The 18744-nt window shown below is 54.0% G+C and overlaps 5 protein-coding genes across 5 annotated transcripts; 3 read left to right on the plus strand and 2 right to left on the minus strand.

Annotated features, from left to right (window-relative positions):
* Nucleotides 1-269: 269 nt before the first annotated feature.
* On the plus strand, nt 270-5781 carry MFIFM68171_09680 (uncharacterized protein; the record flags this gene model as incomplete). The annotated part of the gene is made up of 4 exons (XM_071065099.1): nt 270-1163; nt 1233-1812; nt 1866-3067; nt 3121-5781. The coding sequence occupies 4 exons, from the start codon at nt 270-272 to the stop codon at nt 5779-5781; spliced, it is 5337 nt and encodes a 1778-aa protein (XP_070921200.1).
* Nucleotides 5782-6808: 1027 nt separating this feature from the next.
* Nucleotides 6809-10160, plus strand: MFIFM68171_09681 (uncharacterized protein; the record flags this gene model as incomplete). Its single annotated transcript, XM_071065100.1, has 7 exons — nt 6809-6963; nt 7024-7237; nt 7299-7550; nt 7600-7700; nt 7750-8081; nt 8136-9584; nt 9811-10160. The coding sequence occupies 7 exons, from the start codon at nt 6809-6811 to the stop codon at nt 10158-10160; spliced, it is 2853 nt and encodes a 950-aa protein (XP_070921201.1).
* A 380-nt stretch (nt 10161-10540) lies between these two features.
* Nucleotides 10541-12363, minus strand: MFIFM68171_09682 (uncharacterized protein; the record flags this gene model as incomplete). The annotated part of the gene is made up of 3 exons (XM_071065101.1): nt 10541-10805; nt 11038-11665; nt 11742-12363. The coding sequence occupies 3 exons, from the start codon at nt 12361-12363 to the stop codon at nt 10541-10543; spliced, it is 1515 nt and encodes a 504-aa protein (XP_070921202.1).
* A 231-nt stretch (nt 12364-12594) lies between these two features.
* Nucleotides 12595-13872, plus strand: MFIFM68171_09683 (uncharacterized protein; the record flags this gene model as incomplete). Its single annotated transcript, XM_071065102.1, has 3 exons — nt 12595-12983; nt 13093-13318; nt 13405-13872. The coding sequence occupies 3 exons, from the start codon at nt 12595-12597 to the stop codon at nt 13870-13872; spliced, it is 1083 nt and encodes a 360-aa protein (XP_070921203.1).
* Nucleotides 13873-16668: 2796 nt separating this feature from the next.
* Nucleotides 16669-17901, minus strand: MFIFM68171_09684 (uncharacterized protein; the record flags this gene model as incomplete). Its single annotated transcript, XM_071065103.1, has 6 exons — nt 16669-16699; nt 16779-17204; nt 17273-17416; nt 17462-17518; nt 17581-17729; nt 17779-17901. The coding sequence occupies 6 exons, from the start codon at nt 17899-17901 to the stop codon at nt 16669-16671; spliced, it is 930 nt and encodes a 309-aa protein (XP_070921204.1).
* Between the last annotated feature and the right edge of the window lie 843 nt (nt 17902-18744).

Genomic DNA, 18744 nt, shown 5'->3' on the forward strand with positions numbered 1-18744 from the left:
CAGCCAAGAGTGAGGCCCACGATGTGGCGGGAGGGGAAAAACCGGCTGTGCAATTAAGAACAACCAAAGCTGCAGTCTGGATGCAGTGTAGCCGTTTCGATCTACCTCACCTACCTTACCTAAAGTAGGTAGTTATGGTAGGCTTCACCCCCCGCAATGATCACCCTCCTATGCTCCGTCTGAATTCAAGCCGGCTACATCATCAGGGCGTGCAATTCTTCGATTAACAGAAACAGTCATCAGATTCGGACTCGGACCCGGAATGAGAAATGGCGACGAACCCTCCCAAACCCTCGCAAAAGAAATCCAACCTTGCGTCGTTCAAATACAGGCTGCAGGACCACATCAGCTTGGATGACCATGAATGGAAATTTCACGTTCCGAACCTCCCCTCTCCGCCTATCCTCGACCAAAGGAGACTTGTCAAGACGGTTAGTTTGGTGAACAGCACAGCGAAGCAAGAGATTGTACTCTCGCTGGAGCCCGCCGAGGACAATCGAGCCATCCGTGGCGATCCGCTCAACAAATTTCTCGTCGTTTCTCTCGCCGACTTCCGCCACCGTCCCCAGTCTAAAGATCCTACTACAAGGTACGGGCTACAGCCCTCGACACCAAGAGAATGTACCGACTATGCGATAAAACTGCTGAGAGCGGGCATCTCCCTGCAAGGTGTCCACTACAACTTCTACGGCCACAGCAACAGCCAGTTGAAGTCCCGCACCTGTTTTCTCTATGCGGCCACTAAAGAGGAGATCTCGCGCAAGGTCGAGTCGCTCGGTGACTTTGCCAAGATGAAGACGGTTGCAAAGAAGGCGAAACGAATTGGCCTTCTGTTCTCGACTGCCCGAGTAGCAAAGATCGTGCCGCCAGACCGCGTCGAGGATATTCCCGACGTAGAGTCAAGCGACTACGTCTTCACCGACGGTTGCGGTCTCATATCTCCACGGCTCGCTCAAGAGCTTGCGCGTAAGGTTGGCATCGTTTTCAGAGACCGGCGCTATACCCCTTCTGTCTTGCAAATCCGCTATCGTGGATACAAGGGAGTCGTCACCGTCGACCCGTCTATGGCGCGGGACGGTAGGGTCCTCTTAAAGATGAGGAAATCCATGAAGAAGTTCACCGGCGGGGACGACCACTCGTTCGCCGTCGTGGAATACTCCAAGGTACCAAGAACCCCTGTGGTTGCGTCCGCAACTTCTTTGAACGTCTCCTGCTAACACTCTACATGCAAGCCATACAGTTACGGCTTTCTGAACGACGAGGTCGTCGTTCTCCTTGAGGCCCTTGGCATCGACCGCGCCGTAATAAAGAAGAAGCAAGAAGCGCACTTCAAATTCCTTGCTGACGCCTCTCGAGACCCTCGAGTAGCATTCCGGTTTCTTTCTTACGTCAACATGCCGCATTTTGCTGAGAGGGTCTTGGTAGACTCTCTGGAATCAGTCCAACCCAAAGTCAACGCACTTGTCAAGAACGAGTATGCTAAGATGCTCAACAAAAGGGATGAACAAAAGTGCCGCATCCTTATCCCACATTCGAGACTCTTATTCGGTGTTTGCGACGCCTGGGGCGTTCTAAAAGAGGGCGAGTGTGCCGTCAAAGTTACCATGGATGGGGACGGACAGCCTGCCGCTCTTACGGGTAGCGATGTTTTGGTCACCAGAAACCCGTGCCTCCACCCGGGAGATATGCAAAAACTGAAGGTGGTCGAGAAACCAGAGCTGGCCCACCTGATCGACTGTATTGTCTTCTCCACCCAAGGAAGGAGACCGGCGGCAGATATGATGTCGGGAGGTGACCTTGACGGTGATACCTGTAAGTCCCTCCGCAGATACCGGCGGACGCATCTGATCATGTGCTTTGTGCAGTTTTTGTATGTTGGGATCGTGACCTCATCCCCTCGAAGTTGTCACGGCCTGCACAATACCCCGGCGCCAAGGAGCCGCTGAGATTCAATCCCATCACGGACGATGACCGCCTGGTGTATTTTGCCCGCTATACAAACGCCTCCTTGGGGCGTGTTAAGAATCTCTATCTTGACTGGGCTCGTGCCTGCGGCCCAATGTCGGAGCAATGCCAGGAACTAAACCGACTCTTCTCCCAATGTGTTGATGGCAACCGAATCAAGGTCCCACCCAAACTGGAGAAAGCACCCCTCGCACCTCCTGACGCGATGCCTTTTATACTGGACGACCTCCACGACGCCGCGAAGCAACTAATTCAGGATAATCAGCGTTTGGACCGTGGCAAAGCCCTGGATGGGTATGATTTCGACGCCGTCCAACTTCTCTTGGCCCGTGAGGACATTGCAATGTCTGAGTTCGAACTCATCTGTATGACTTTACGATGGTGCCGCCGAAACGGTGCCAGACTTGAAGATTTCCTCGAGTTGTTCGACCTCAATGTTCTCACGAGCGAGGAGAAGGCGTGGGTGCTGCAACAGATTCCTCCTTCGAAAGAAATCCCAGCGCTAGTCTTGAATGCGGTATGCACTTCGAATCTCCTAAGCCAGGAGGCTGCCTCCCGGTTCAAGCTCAGTTACCAAGGCATACACTGGAAGCGTATTTTTGACTCCTCATACGATCGGCTTGGTACATTCCTCGACTCTGCCAGCAAGGTCATGGGCATCATTCACCGCAAGCTTATCGTGCTGCGCGTTGATGACCGCCTCACGCTGGCCATATACGTTCCACGGATTATTGAAAAGGCACAAGACTGTTTGGTAGATAACACTGTGCGACTGTTTGCCTTTGCCGATACCAAGGGAACGGAGACGCAGAGCCGGATGTCTCTCCCAACGAAGATGACATACCGTCTCTATTGTGACGAGAGAGCATTCCAACTGTTTGAAGGACAACGAGCGAACACATGGATATACATTGCACGAGGTCCATCCGACGATAGCTCTTATCGTAACACGGAGAACGTTGGCGATCGTCGGCGGCAGCGCCAGGCCACAATCGAAAGCGGAGCCAACTATGACTTTCGTGTCAGCATCGCGGTTGACAAGTTTAGTAGGGGCCTCCAAAGACATGTTGGCCGTGTGAACAGGAACGGGCTTTCTGCCGCGGTGCGTTTGGTTCACCCATAAAGGGGTTTACAACTAATCTAACTCCTTCATAGGAGATTTATATTATAAGCAACAGAGATGTCAGGTCCATGCGTAACCTTGATCTCTGGCTGCAGCACGTTGACACCGAAACGACCCTACCCCTCTTTGGTCAGGAGGCCGAAGAATACACGATCCCGAGCGTAAAGGATGTCGACTGGGATGCGGAGCCCGACTTTCTTGTTGAGATCGTGCGCCGCCAGAATCTCGCGGCATTCAAAGCGCTGACTTCGCCCACGCAGTTCCAGGAAGTCTTCATCTGGCTGTTAGATAGAGACCAATCCCACCTGCTGCTGCGAAGCTTCGACTACCTGCTCTCCGCAATGGGCAACAGGACCCTAAGCCACATACAGCCTGAGGCGCTGCTGCAAACGATGCTAAACTTCCTCAAGGCTGCGCCGTTCCTGGCTATCAGCTTCGGCCGGATGACACCCTTAGAATCGACCGATGAGTACTCCGATACTCTACGGACTAAATTGGAAGTCCATGCGGCGGAAATCCTGCGTGCATACGTTCTCTCCGCAAACGACGCTCGAGAGCTGGTGATCTCCCCATTGCAGTCATACCTGTCCCGCGTTCGAAATCTAACGTTGAAAGATTTTGCCGACTTGGTCGAGTTGGTATCTTTGACGATTCACTGGCCAGAGGTGGCGATGGATGTGCTTCTCGAGTGTCTGGAACGCGAGAGCACCCGCCTACTCTCGGGCCGACCGGCGCTGGTCCGCCATTTCGTCCGAAACATGACTGCCATTGCGTTAGACCATATCGGTGAAGCATCTGAACAGTCCAAGGCAAGGAAAGATCTACTGAAATTGAAGTTACGACCTGAAGAACGCGATGGATGCCAAGTTGTCGAGATTGTATTCAGGATCGACTCAACTGGCGGCACCCCTGAGAACTCAGCCCATGTGCGATTAACCCCGGCGGCCCCCCCAGCCAACTCGCCGTTGGCTAGGATGTCCTCGATTGATGCCCTTGTCATACACTCTGAGCAAGGCCTCGCTCGGTTCCAATGCTTCCATCCGCTTCCTCCGTTCTACGACCGCTGCTCGTGGAAGCTCGAGTATTGCAGTCCTTTTACCACCACCAAGACCATGTTCGAGGCTGTGCGTGATTTTGCCGTTCACTTCGACGATTGTTGTGGAGTAGCAAACCATATATTGCTAGGCGGCGTTTCAAGATCCCTTCCCTCGGATGCCGAGAGTACCAGACATCTCCTGCCAGAATTCCCGGATAGGGAAAATCTGAATCCCAGCCAAAACGCGGCAGTTCGAGCCGCACTGAAGTCGGATCTAACATGTCTTTGGGGTCCGCCTGGGACGGGCAAGACAGAGACAATCGTTCAGATGATTCGCGCTCTGCAGGCCACCTTCAGTGAGGCGAGGATCCTAGTGACCGCGCCCACACACAACGCCGTCGATAACGTCATGCGCAGGTACATTGCCAGTCTCAGCCCAACCGCCATCGCCCAGAACAAGCATCTTGCGCCTTTGCGTGTCTCAACCGAAGTCAGGAAAGTCGCCGAAGACCTGAGAAAGTACACCTGCGATGCCATGGCGGGCCAGGAGATCTACACCAACCGCCTGGCACTGGAGCAGGCCAAAAAGCAGGTCCAAAACTGCCGCATCATCTTCACGACGTGCATCGGCGCCGGTCTGGGCCTCCTGCGCTCCCAGATCTTTGACACGGTCATCGTCGACGAGGCATCCCAACAAACCGAGCCGGCATCGCTGGTCCCGCTAGTCAAGGGCTGCGAGAAAGCCATCCTCGTAGGCGACCACGTCCAGCTCCGGCCGACCGTGCACCAGAACTCACTCGTAATGGAGTTTGACAAGTCGCTATTTGAACGGCTATTCGCAGAGGCAGCAGCCGAAGGGGCACGCGAAGCCCTCCACACCGACCCCGCGTCCCCGGTGGCAAGGCTGATGCTAGACACGCAATACCGGATGCACCCGGCCATCTGCGCCTTCAGCTCGGCCGAGTTCTACGACGGCAAGCTGCGCACCGGCATCCCGCGCGCCGCCCGGCCCCTCTTCCGCTCCGCATTCCCCTGGCCGCCGGGCCCCGAGCAGGACGGCCCCGCACAGCCCCGCGCTAGCGACCGCGCGAGAATGGTCTTCGTCGAGTGCCCGGCCCGCGAAGAGCTCGGCGGCAAGTCCAAGACCAACAAGGGCCAGGCCGACCTCTGCGTGCGCATCTGCCAGCTACTCTGCACGCTTGCGCCTGCGGCTGCGGCTGGCCCCTCCCAGGGAGGACATATCGGCGCGGCCGCCGAGCCCCAATCCATAGCCGTTTTGACGCCCTACGCCCGCCAGGCTGAGCTCCTCAAGCGCCTCCTCTCCGCCCTGGGGAGCAGGGTGGAGGTGTCCAGCATTGACGGGTTCCAGGGCCGCGAGGCGGACATTGTGGTGCTGGTCACGGTGCGGTGCAACGAGAGCAGGGAGATTGGGTTCTTGAAGGACATGAGGAGGATGAATGTTGCGCTGACGAGGGCGAGGGCCGGGGTGGTGGTGGTTGGGAATCGGGAGACGCTGACGGGGACTGGGCATGGGGCAAGTGCGAAGGGGCCCGAAGATGTGGATGGGGAGAGCAAGGGGATGTGGAGAAGATTGGTCGGGGGGTTAGTCAGGGTAGTGGTAGAAGTAGAGGATGTAAGCACCGGCATCAAAGCGTGATGAGTGTTGGCAGTAGCGAGCAGGGGACCTAATTACTGGCTTGCCCTTCTCTGGCAGTTATCATCACTGTGGCAACTGCAGTGATGGTCTGGGATGAAGAAGAATGAATGCAATAAGCACGGTTTAAAAAAGAATCAGAAACGCTGCTCGATCTCTGGGTTGAACCAGCGGCCTCCGAAAAAAAAATAGGAGGTGCCCCCGGCGACAATCTGGGAGCATCCCCGCTCAACCAGAGGTTATCGGAAACCGCACCTCCCGGAACCACTACACCACAGAGAGGTGCTCGATGCGCTGTAGTGGTTCCTGTTGGAAACTTGCAACCTGGAACTTACCTATATACGCTAAACATCCATAATTCTTTCCCACCCTTCCAATCTTTAACATGTGATTCTCTGGTATCCTGAGACGAAACTCAAGTGACTTCTTAGTCATCACAGGTGGCCGCTTTTACGGTCCCCCCGAGCCCCGGCTCAACTTCGGCTCAGTCCCTCATCAGCCCCCCTCAGCCCCGCATCAGCGCAGAGCTCACCCCTCAGGCTGAGCAGCCCTATACCCTCTCGTTGATCCCATTTCTGGGCCCTCATCTCTCAGTTCATTCCCGTCACCCTGCCCAACTCCTGAGAATCATGGCAACTCCAAGCGGGGAGGGAGCCGTGGGTCTCCTTTTGGACCAGGGGTCCCAATTTTGGACCCCTTGGACGCCAGCCCGAGGCCTGGTGTGGTGATGGAATCCTTCGGTCCTTCGATGCCTCGGAGAGGCGGACTCTTCTCCTTGCTCGTCCGACCTGATCCTGGTTCGTTGGAAAGCAACTTCCACACTCCTCACGACTTGGTCATATCCCTCTCCTCATTCGGGCCCTGGGCATCTGTCTGGTATTTAAACTCGAATCCCCCTCAAAAATGGCTGATTCCCACCCATTCGTTCTCAAACCTCTCCTGGTATCTATCCCTCGAATCTTTTACAAGAACATTCACACCCACCGCCCCCTTTGTTCTATTATTTCTGCCTTTGAATTAACCCTACAAAATGGGGAGAGTTAAGAGCGCAGCTATTGCCCTCCGGTTAGGCTGCCAGAGAAGCGTTGAAATTGAAAGCAACATTGTGAACGGTGAGCTTGTCCTGAAGAAGCTTCAACCAGCAGTGAGGCGGAATTACGAGAAGATGATGGAGCTCTGGGATGAGTATGTCAACCATGACTTTCCTTGCTTGAAGTATAACAGTTCGCTGACTTTGAGTTTCAGATATCAGAAGCAACACCCAGAGGCATCGCCCTATGAGCTGAAGTCCCTTAAAGACTTTATCAGGAAGGTCGCCTACAGTATTGACGGCGAAGAAGGTGTTGATGTCCCTGGATCGGAAACAGTGCGGAAGCAGTGGAACGCTTTCACAGCGGCTTGGCAGCGCGAATACCCCGAGGGACCGATACCGCGAGGGATAGCCGGTTCTATAACACAGGTATGTATTCGTCCTGATGTGCCTCACTAATTGCCTTGCAGTGCTAATCATTGCCTCCCAGTTTATCAATGGACCACTAGCAGAAGAGATGGGAATGCCCAAGACGAAAAGACCTCGAAGGTTTGCTACGAAGAATGTTATGCTGAACTTTGCAAGACAGCTATGGGCGGCAGACTGGGTCGAATTTAAACGTCCGGCAACGCTCGTCGATGACTGGGGCCTTTTGCTGGGAAACGCATACTCTTCCTCCAGGATTGGTGAGTACATCGAGTCCAGCTGTCGTTCAGGCACCGGCCGAGGACTCTACTTCAAGGTAAGTTACTACGATCAGTTAGGTAAAGATTAATATTAATTCGGATCAGGACCTCACATTCGTTGTCTTCATCAACGAGGCTGGGGCGCCGGAGTTTGCCGTTCAGCTCACCCGCGACGCCAAGAATATGACCTGCACGCCAGACAAGAGGTAAGAGCCAAGATTAAGGCGCTAGGACTTGTTCTAATATTGCTTGCAGACCGCAACACGCATTATATGAAGGGATAACACCTATGCCCCTCTGCTTCAATCCCATGCTCCCTTTCCTGGCCCGGCTTCTGGCCTATAGAGCATTTAGGGACTATAATACCATCGACGACCTCCTCAAGATCGTGCCACCGGAAGGAGAAATGATGGTAGTAGAATGGAAGGCAGAACTCCTCGAGACTCCATTTTTTAGGAGTCAGTCGAACGACGAAATCGAAACTGCAGGTGCCTTTAGCCATCGGCTGCGACTTCTGGGTCGTCGGGCTGGATATGCAGCCCCGCCAAGGAACCATGACATTCGAGCAGAGGGTCTTCACTTAATGAGTTCGTATGTGCTATCTTCGAGTGTCGTCCTTGCTGACTCAATCTCTCCAACAGATCAATTTGAATCCGAAGCGACAAGGATGGTGTATGCGGGGCACACCGACCTGAATACGCTACCAAGACACTATCTACCTCGCAACGGTGCAGACGGCCAGGCGGCATACCACAGCCAAGAAAGGCGTGCATTAGTTCTCGATCTCTTCCGTGGCCTGACAATACCCCGAAATCCAAGTCTCTGGCACTGTCTGCCCGCGAAAAAGCAGTTCGAATGCGAGAACTGCCCGGATATCATCCACATCAATGAGGCACTCTTCACACGACGGGGCAAAACTGATAGCAAATCATTGGAAGAGCGGAAAAAGCTATACGCGGAGAAGCGGAAACTGTTCGCCAGACAACTGAGAGATTGGCAAAAACGCCAACCGATCAAGCATAATGACCCGCCGGGATATCACAGGGCAATTTTCGACCGTGTCCGGTTCCTCATGCCTGAAAGAGACCGTCTAGCACGAAATATTTTCGAAGTTGACATGCTACGGAGCTCTGCAGGTCTCGCCGTGCTCAACGATATGTTGGCTCTTTATCAGAAGAGCTCCAATGTGGAGTGCCGCCCAGGGCTGGAGCGAGACAAATGTCAGTGTGGAAAAGGCGGCGACCGGCCCTACGAATGGCGACACGTGTATGAATGCTACAAGGCGGCAGCTGCCAAGATTCATGGCTTTTCGGAACTTTGTTTTCTGTGTAACGCGTGGTTCCACGGAGCCGAGGGCTGGGAACGGCATTGTCAGCACCACTTGGCCCATCCAGACGACCTCCCGATCTGGTGCGACCCTCTCACTTATGGCGGGGTTCTCGCTAGAGCCGGATATTGTCCTTTCTGCCTTGGGGATGAACGGTTGCCGGCCCAGGCACGGATGCATCAGTTCAAGATTCGGTGGACCTGGCTCGATCACATCCGAACCCACATCAGGGCTCTCCAAGATGGGCCTGTGCCTGTACGCTGTCCGCGTCTACATCCCCACTGCCCAGGGGAATTTGAGTCGGTGCTGGAGTTGCAATTCCATCTCCAAGACGCTTTTGGTGTCGAGCTCAATAAGGATGCCGCAGGAACAAAGAGACAGGCGCAGCAGCATGACGATCACTCGCTTTTAAAAAGGAAGAGAGCGCGGCGATGCCGCAGCGCCCTTGAAGAGGACGATGTCATGGCTTTCTTGCCGACTAGATACATTTTCTCCAACACCAGTGTGGACAGCATGAAGAGCGAGCGGCCGATATCGCCAGCATTACCCTACATTTCCCAGGTGTCCACGCCTTCCCGCACAACGGACTATGAGTATACGGCCGTATCCGGCTACAGCACTCCTCTATCTTCCGCCCCATCAGAAGACGTAATCGACCCAGCCATCTTACTAGTAGGAACAGGCCTGGATGACAAGTCCGTGGACCGCACGGCTCCAATCGAATCATATGAAGCCACGCCGGGCATGCTGCATGAGAGTCAAGGTACGTGATCCCCCTACAATCGACATACTGCCGATCCTGACCGACGCTGCAGGTACTCTCCAAGGCTCATTCTCTGATATATCAAGTGTCACAGAGGAAGGGGATGCAGCCACCGTAAATCCCAAGATTGACCTCACTCAACCAACAACCAATCAAAGTCTCATCTGTGGAGACCAACAGCAAGAAAGTTGTGACGCAAGGAAATATGACAGGTCCCTTCCTCTAGACGAGGAAAAGAACGAGTTTGAAGTTGAGAGTCTGGTAGCCAAGGGACGCATTGGCAGGCGAGTGTGGTACAAGGTCAAGTGGAAGGGCTATCCAGAGAGTGACAACAGCTGGGTGAAGAAGAAAGATATCGGCACGGGGGCTGTTGCCAACTACGAGGCAAGGCATCCTCAGGGCCAAGGCGAATTCAAGTTTGAAAAATTGGTGGCAAAGAGAGAGGAGGATGGCATCACGCTGTATGAGGCCAAGTGGCACGGCCAACCAGATTCTGAAAACGTCTGGGTGGATAAGTGGGACATTAGTGCCAAGGTCATTGCTACATTTGAGATTAACCACTCTAGAGAGAATTAGTGCTAGGCTTGGAATTTGACCTTATTATCTTGCAGGTTAGGATTCAGCCATCACCCGGGTTAAGTGGCTTATCACATGTCCGAACCTGCTGGCGGCTGTTGAGAGTCTTTTACCAACTGGATTTCACGTAGCATGGTTGCAGGTTGCTAAGAAAAAAGAGACTCACTACCTAGCAAATACATATAAGCAAGGCGAATTTACTAGTGCGGCCAAGGGAGTAGTTATGGGCGATGAGTAGTAATGTATACATGTCACGCTGAAATTCCGTCACATTTAACGAGATAATAAGCATGTACCTCGATCACGCTGATATTTCAGTAGGGGGTGAGACAACGCAGGCAAGTTTTCACCTTTTACCTGTCACCCCATTCTAGCTCCCTTTACTCCCGCGTTAGTATCCTAGCAATGAGCAACGTGCAAAGGATCCTCAGCTCCTCTGGCTGTGAGACGTCATAGGGTCCGTACGTGTGAATACGTAGAAAGCCCGACTCTTTCGGACCACGACTGCCGCGGGTGCCCGGGCGGCGCGGAGTGTGCAAGTACTCAAGGAAGCCCGGCCCGCACACACCGATGCGGAGGCGCACATGCATGAAGTTTTGCGCGACGAGAAGGACCGTATACCGGCGATTTGCGGCCGGTGTTTCGCTGTTACTTGGGGGTTAACGCCCGTCGGTTCGGCATCCCAGGAGAGACGAGTACGGGTTAACTCCGCCGGGGTTGCTTGTAAATTGGTGGGTGGCAGTCCTGAACAGAAAGCTTCCAACTCAACCACGACTGGCTGGACCTGGTAGCTAACGAGAAATTCTCCAAAAATGCGGCTAAGAGAAGAACAGAAGGCTATTATGCCACTAGACGACAATGAGCGGAATCAACTGACCTGGTGAATCCCCTGGTTCTCTGTGCAATATAGGCCACCATCTCAGCAGCATGCTGCATCTTGACAGAAGTATCATCCCGGCCGTGGCGCTTCACCTCGATAAGATCAGAGGAATCGCCATCTTCCAACCCCATCCCCATCTCGGCCCCTCCTCTTCTTTTGCGTTCCCCCCTACAGCCTCCTTCTCCGCCACGGGTCGCGCACCCATCCCTCCGGCGCAAGACGCCATCCACTTTCGCCGTGTACAGCCGCCTCTTGCCGTCGGGGCTTGATAAGCGGAAAAGGGCCTGGTCCGGCACCGCCTCAAGAGGCGGCAATTCATCTCTGGCGGCGGTGATCAGTAGGGAAGTTAGAAGGTCTATAAGGGAGACAAGGACCATCGCCTCGTCACCGGCGAGGGAGGCGAGTCTAGCCTCAGCTTCTAGGATGGCGGATGGGTCGTCTTCGGCGCTCGGGACGAAAGTCTTATCGCCGAAAGTTCTGTTTAGGATAGGGTTGTACTGCTCTTCCTCTCTCTTTTCCTCTTCGTCATCCTCATCCTTTTCATCCCCATCCTTTTCATCCTCTTCCCTGCGGCATTCCTCCTCGTCATCTCTAACCTCGATATCTAGCTGGTCCCCGGGAAGGCCTAAGCCAATCAACGCAAAAGCATCAATTTCAAGCCTAGACAACATTCCTTCCAATTCGGAACCGTCATCATGAACCCCCCGACGTCTCCGCTGCTGCCCTGTTTCGTGTGCGCATAGGCGACCGCTCGGCTTGGGCAGGCATCTGCCGGAGCAAGAGGTGCAGGTGGTGCCGTACCAGGAGAAAATGCCCCAGCTCGCGCGACGTCCCTGCAGCCCCACCTCGACCTAATAGCTTGCGTTCGCTTGGCAGACGGACGAAGCATTGGAAGGCCAAGTCTTGTTCCAGGATCTCGATGGCCGAGTCAAGTGATGCTTTGGTAATGATGCCTAGCCTGACTAGGGGATGGCTGTCCGGCGGGGACGACTCGCCTAACCCCGCCGTCTTACCCGGCCTCGGAGCCAGACCACCGTCGCCAGGTGGGGGCTCGAACAGCACGCGAAGCAGCAGGAAGTGCGCCGCATTGATTCGCGACGCGGAGTTGAGCAGGGCAGGATGCAGGTCCTCGACGCCCCAGGTGATGTTGATGCTGAGATTGAGGCTATCGGTGGGCTGCGTTGCCCTCTCCTTGCTTGTGCCCTTGGTCGCCCCTGTCACCAGCCTCCGACTGGTGACCTCCTCGAGCAACCTATTACAGCGCTGGACTTCCTCCTCCCAGTCGTGGACCGTAAAGGGGGTGTCTCGCAGCGTGAATGGCATGGCGGCCGGACGACCGGACGATGGTGGTCGGACTGTAGGACTGTAAAGTGGACGGTGGAGTTTGGCAGCAGAGATCCAAGGCTCCTGGTCCCGGCCCCGCTCGCAGCAAACATGAGGCAGCCTATCGACCGCCAACGTTATCTTATCGGGGACCCATGTCACACCTAGTCAACCTCCCCTCTGCACTGCAACCCGGATGCGTCGTGCTCACTACCACAAACCGCCGCAACAATGGCGCCCGGCCCGCTCCATAGCGGCAAGCGCTGCCGCACGGCGCCGCTCGAATTTGCGGCACCTTTCCTGCACCTACGCGTCGCGTTCCACGCCGTGCAGCAGCACTTCGCCGACGATGATTGGATGCGACCCGTAGCGCTACACCAGGTCAACGGCTCCATCGCCGAGATGCTTTCCGGCCGCGTGGCCAAAACACCAGGGTTTTACAGGTTCCCCGACTTTTCCATCACGGCCGCGGCGGCTGCTGCCGCTGATAAGGAAAGCGCCTTCACTCCCGCCGTCGACGCTTTCGCCGCCCGCTGGTCCCTCCGGCCGCGCCACAACCTTGGCAGTTTACAGCCTGTCTGGGGCTACGACATTGCGCACTACCTCGCCATGGTCTGCAAGTCCATCAAATTGCCGGGAGACATCATCCCCGTCGACATCAGCGACAGGCGAGTGCTTCCCTCTCATCGTAAAGATGCGTGCAATGCTGATGCTGCTTGCGTTGTCCAGCTTCCCAAATACCCCCAGTCACGCCATCCTCGAGCCCCAACCTCGGACGTGGCTCGTCGCATATTCGCTCCGTCATGGCCGCGATTACTTCGGGTGTATCGTCGTCGACAACGCCCCGATTCCCGAGGGCGACCTACTTTGCAGCGAGCTCACCTGCTTGATCGCTCTGCTGCGGCGCCCGTGCGACAACCCGGAGCGATACGATCCAGGTGCTGCTGCCACTGGTGTGAGTCTGAGTCTATATCCTCGCTCCTCTCCGTCTCTTCGAAGAAGTAAAGCCGTCCCACTAACGGCGGAGGCTACTGTCTGTAGGCCGTCGTCGTCACCATCGATAAGACCCTCCGCGCCCGCGTCGTGACCGCCGTTCTCGAGTACGGCGCACCGCCGTCTGCCGAAGGTGTCGCCGCAGTGTCTATGCGCGTCTCTGTCGGCAGGATTGCGGACTTCTCCGCCGCGAACAGCAAGGAGACATGGGGCAACGATACCGTCGTGAGGTGGAAGTCCGACCTAGCCGGCTTGTTGTGCCAGATGACCAGCCCCCCCGCATTCCCGGCCTTGCCTCGTGGACCCTCGCCGACTTCATCGCTTTCCGACGCCAGCCCTGGGCGACGCTTGGTAGGCGCGCGGCGGAGGGAGCGGTTGCGTTATGCCTCGGACTCTAACACCGTTGTGTCGGTTATCAGTAGTATGTTCTCTCGGGATGAAGGTTGTGATAGCGGTGAGGATGAAGAGGAAGCGGAGGTTGCTGCCGAAAGGAATGCCGTGGGGTGGTGCGATTGAGATACTGACAGCAGGCCGCCAAGAAAATATAATCAAGACATTGGGACAAGTCGGGGTCCTGAGAACTACTCCAGATCCAAGTCCCATTTTTGGACCTCGACTGCATTCCTAGCCAAAAGTTTGGGCTGGTCTGCCTGATGCCTGGTTGCTGGTGCCTGGATCCTTGGTCAACATAGCCATCCATGCCAACTGAACATTCTGGATGAAACAACCCTATGGGGCCCAGAATTGGGTATGCACGACCATTAATAATAAGCTTATTTGGCCCCCGAGTGTTTGCCTCAGCCTGACTTTCTCATCATTCAAGTGGCTATTTCCAGATTGATCACAAATAGAATCGCGATGTCGCAAGTCGAGGAAAACACTAACATTACTCGAAACGCATCAGAATTGGATGAAACCCACGATGGCAGCCAAAGTACACGGTATGCGATCATGTCCGTCAACGCAAACCGAGTAAAAAGTCGGTATTGTGTTGCAGCGGCCGCCTCTGCGTGGATTACGCTGGCTGGCTTTGTCACTTTGCCCAATACCTTTACTTCGCTTCAGGCCTCTAGCACTTTGCGTGAGAACCGAAGTGGTCAAATTGTCCAGGACACAGTGAGCAATATTCAACTGCTACCGCTGGCAGGGTTTCTCTGTTTCATTGGTTTATCGGGCATTTGCTTTCTGTGGGTGAAGTTTCAAGACAATTACATCTGGCTCCTCAGGAATTTATTTATGTAAGTATCTCAACCTTCACAGCATCCATCCACTAACAGGATATACTAGGCCGGGTTTATCAACATCCCTTATCGGGCTGCTATCTACGATCGTAAACATCCTTACCACACAGGAAGGCCACGTCTCTGTGACTGCCAAGGTCACTATTGGCATCATCTCAGGTATCTGTGGGGTTATGCTGTGCCTATGTATCTTATATAACTGGCTCCTAAATAGGGTAATCAGCCTTTATGACAGCCGGCAGAATAACAGTAGGGCATAAAGTTTTGATGCTTGCCTATTAACATAGAGAGGGCTTGCATTACCATGCCCCACCGCGTTTATGGCCACCCTAAATCTCAACGAATACTGAAGCCATTTCAAAACAGTTATATGGGTCGATAGAGAGATTGGTGTTGGAACCACTGCGCAGATGGATTTGACGTTAAGAATCACGATGTCAATGGAATTCAAATGATTGAGTTGAAGGCGTGTCCCAAGCCACCAAATTATCACCAGCTTCAACACCACGCAACTCAGTCAATTCTGCTCCTTTTTGTAAGTCAACAACAGTTCTGACAAGCTGGGACGATGGCGAAGTCAGCGTTTGAAACGTCAGAAACTTATGAGACACGAATCCAGCTTGCAATCGCTGCAATCCAGTCCAAGCAGGTTTCCAGTGTCCGGGAAGCTGGCCGCCTCTACGATGTCTGCCGTCAAACCCTCTCTCAACGACTGGCAGGCCGAAAGTGCCGGAAAACCGCTTTCCAGCATCAACAACGCCTTACGCCTGACGAAGAAGATTCTGTTGTTAGGGCTATCTATCAGTTAGATGCCTGGGGGTGGCCTATGACCATCGCTGCTATGCGGTCTCTGGCCACACAGGTTCTTCTTGCCAAAGGCGACGACACGCATCTCGGAATCAACTGGCATTCGTGGCACGCCATCCCGACCTCAAAGCCCGGCGCTCACGTACAATGGATCAAGTTCGAAAGGATGCATTGGACTTCAAGACATTGGAGCGATGGTTCGAGCTGTTTCGGACTATATTGTTGAAGTACTCGATTGCTGACGACGATATCTATAACATGGATGAGAAGGGTTGTATGAAGGGCATTGGGGATAACAGCAAGGTCATCGTGCCTCGTCAGGAGCTTGAAGTCTTCTCTGCCCAGCCCGGCAACCGCAACTGGGTCTCGATCATCGCGTGCGTCTCAGCTACCGGCTTCCTTCTACCACACTTCGACCCCGACAAAGTGCTTGCACGCCACAGACCGAAGACTTCGCCCTTCCAGCCAGCTGGAACTTCACAGACAGCTCAGGGCACTGCATCTGCAGGAGGATATACTGTGGCGAGGGTTAACAACTTAGTGGAGGAGCTTGTTTCTGTATGTGCCAGTCCATTGAAGAAGGAACTGATAGCCTTGAAGGAGCGGTTCCTTACGTTGCAGGCGGATAATATCACGTTAACAACTATCCACCACGAGCTTGTTGCAAAGAGGAGGGAAGGAAGGAAAAAGATAGCTCGACGGCACTTTGGCGAGGCGCGTGTACTAACTGTTGAAGGCCTTCAACAGTTAGTTAGGGAGCAGGAGGAAAGGGAGGATGAGGAAGCCCGTATCAAGGCGAGGAAGGCTGCGTTGCGAGGCGTCATCGGCTTCGCCAAGCTTGTGTTAAGGAGTTCAGGATGGAACCTGATGTTTTTGACTGACTGGGCGGATTGTGGGAAGGATTTTGGCTGTATCTACTGCATAGTAATGTCTAATTTACCTGGTGTGCTGTCCGTGATGGTGAGCTTGGTGGTGTGGCTGAATGAGCCGAAATTGGCTGGCACGTTGGCTAGGGTGGCACGGCCGTATGTGGATTACATACCTTATGGTGCATCACGGCGGGACGGCTTTGAGCCAATCCGGGATCACGATAAGGGGCCTTATCAACTTCCCATTAACAATTTCCAAAAGTTTCAGCGCAATATTGTCCTCCGGACAGGATAAGTTAACTAGGAAAGTGCCGGCTGACCAACCATCAGCAGTGGCAATTTTGAGTGCTAATAGTCCTGCAAGCCCAAGTGATGCGCAAGTAAACGAGCCAGACTCACCCTGGCTTTCTGGCTGTAAAAATATGCCTAGAGCCAGTTAGCAACGTTCTGCCCCACCCAGCCGCGTCCTGCGAGCGGCTGCCCACAGCAGTGCTAAGAGACCTACAATGTGCAGTATGCATGCAGACTGACGCTGTGCACCTCAGCTTTGATCTTTTCGATGAGTTCGTAAATTTCGGCTGGCGCCTTGTTGCGACCTCGAGATAAGGGCGCTAAGCTGAGCGGCTGGTAGGAAAGACTCAGCCCAAGGTTAAACCATCGGCCGATGTCCCTGCTGTGCGCGTCTGTAGGCCATCCATTGACTGCCATTTTGATGACTTCCTCCTTGATGTCAACGAAGCCAGCCTCTGCCAGCCGCTGCTTGGTAAGGTTGCTGTCCATACGCAACGGGCGACCGAAGCTATCCATAGCATCCAAGAGCTCGTTTGCCCACTGCACAATATAAGAATCCCGCTGTAAGGAACCGTCGTCGCTCCGAGGATTCCAATCTATCTCGACCTGCTCAATATAGCCATAGGATGGTCTGAGGTGCCTTAGAGCCTGTCAGGGATAAAATAAAATGCCCATTATCCTATAGTTAGTTATATAAAGAGAACTCACCTATTGGCCTCAGTGTAGAGTCTTGGCCAGTTAGCAATACTGCCATTCAGCATACGTATATAGATAAGGTCCCAGGTGCCTGGCTTAAGGTGTTGCCACGGCACTTCGATATCCTGCTGAATGAATCGTATGTTCGCGGGGATACTAGGATTTGGTTAGAACGATAGGAGGTGAAGGATGACGACTGACAATTCAGGCTGAACGTAGTTCAGGTCCAGGCCCATACAACTCCCACTAGGATATTTACTGTTCAACGGCCGTAAGTTTAGAGTCGAGGCCTTAGAGGGGAAACACGCTAGAGAACTCACTCTGCCAAATCAATTCCCCAGATGCCCGTACCGCAACCCAGGTCTAGGATCTGCGGCGCCTCTTGGTTATAGAGAGGAGCGCTATGAAGAACATCTTTGCGCGCGACTTGGAAAATCTTATGGAAGACGTCCAGTCTCTCCAGCTCGGTCTTTCCCGGGTCAGCTTCATCGGTACTAGCGGGCGTGGAGAAGTCTCACCTCGTCAACAGGAAACATGTACTTTCCTTTTCGATATGTGCCGTACCAACGACCGTTCTCGATATAAACATCTTGATAAGTGCGGTTTGATGGTACAGCTCCTAGCCCACTGTGCGCAGACATAACCAGCCCTGTGCCGATCGCTTCCACACAACCCAGCCGCTGAGATTGACAGTCCTGGTAAACTAAATGTAGAGGGGGTCTTCATGAATAAGAGGCCGAGGCTGTTCAAGCCGGTGCAGATGAGCCACGACTGTAAAAAGCGATGATGTTAGGTTGCCCTCGTTGGTTAAGAATATCGAGGGGTTGGATCCTTACGATTATCTTTAGCTAAAGTAAGGATAAGGAAGGAAAGGCGATTGTTTTCTCGTCGAGGCTGAGCAAGATACCGCCCTCCTGGAGTCTGTTGCATCTGTTGCATTCCTTCTCGACAACAGTCCTGTTGCCTTTGCTATATTGGACGGCTCTGTGGATAGGGATTGCACCAGTGAATTGACACAACGCTCTTGACGAATATGCCAAGGGTGCGCTGCCATTTGTCACCGTCCCGGAGTCTGCGTCCGGTTATCGGGTGTGCTCTCGCCGTCGGAAGAGAGGTGGTAATTCTGGTCCGTATGCTGGAACTCGGGGTCAGAAACGAGTGGATCTCCGTAGCTACGGTCGGGCCGTTGGAGTCGGTGGATGGGGGATGGATGGAATTTATTTCGCCCGGAGGCACTTTCTAAAGGGCCTTGGCACGCTAACTACATCTGGATCGAAGCCGTTTTGTCATCAACTCGTACAAAGGCCCTTACACTTTTCCCTTTCTCTCACCGCACCCTATGCCTCTTGCCTTGGTTGTTAGCAGATCGACTTGGAGGTTACAACCTCCAAGTGTTCAGCGTCCTATCCTCAGCAGCTAAAGCGGGAGCCGTTGTAGTTGAACTTGTCGGCGGCATAAAGTACGAATAGGAGCACGTGATGAGG

The sequence above is a fragment of the Madurella fahalii genome (assembly GCF_045866475.1).
Source record: "Madurella fahalii IFM 68171 DNA, scaffold_5, whole genome shotgun sequence".
In the NCBI taxonomy this organism is placed as follows: Eukaryota; Fungi; Ascomycota; class Sordariomycetes; order Sordariales; genus Madurella; species Madurella fahalii.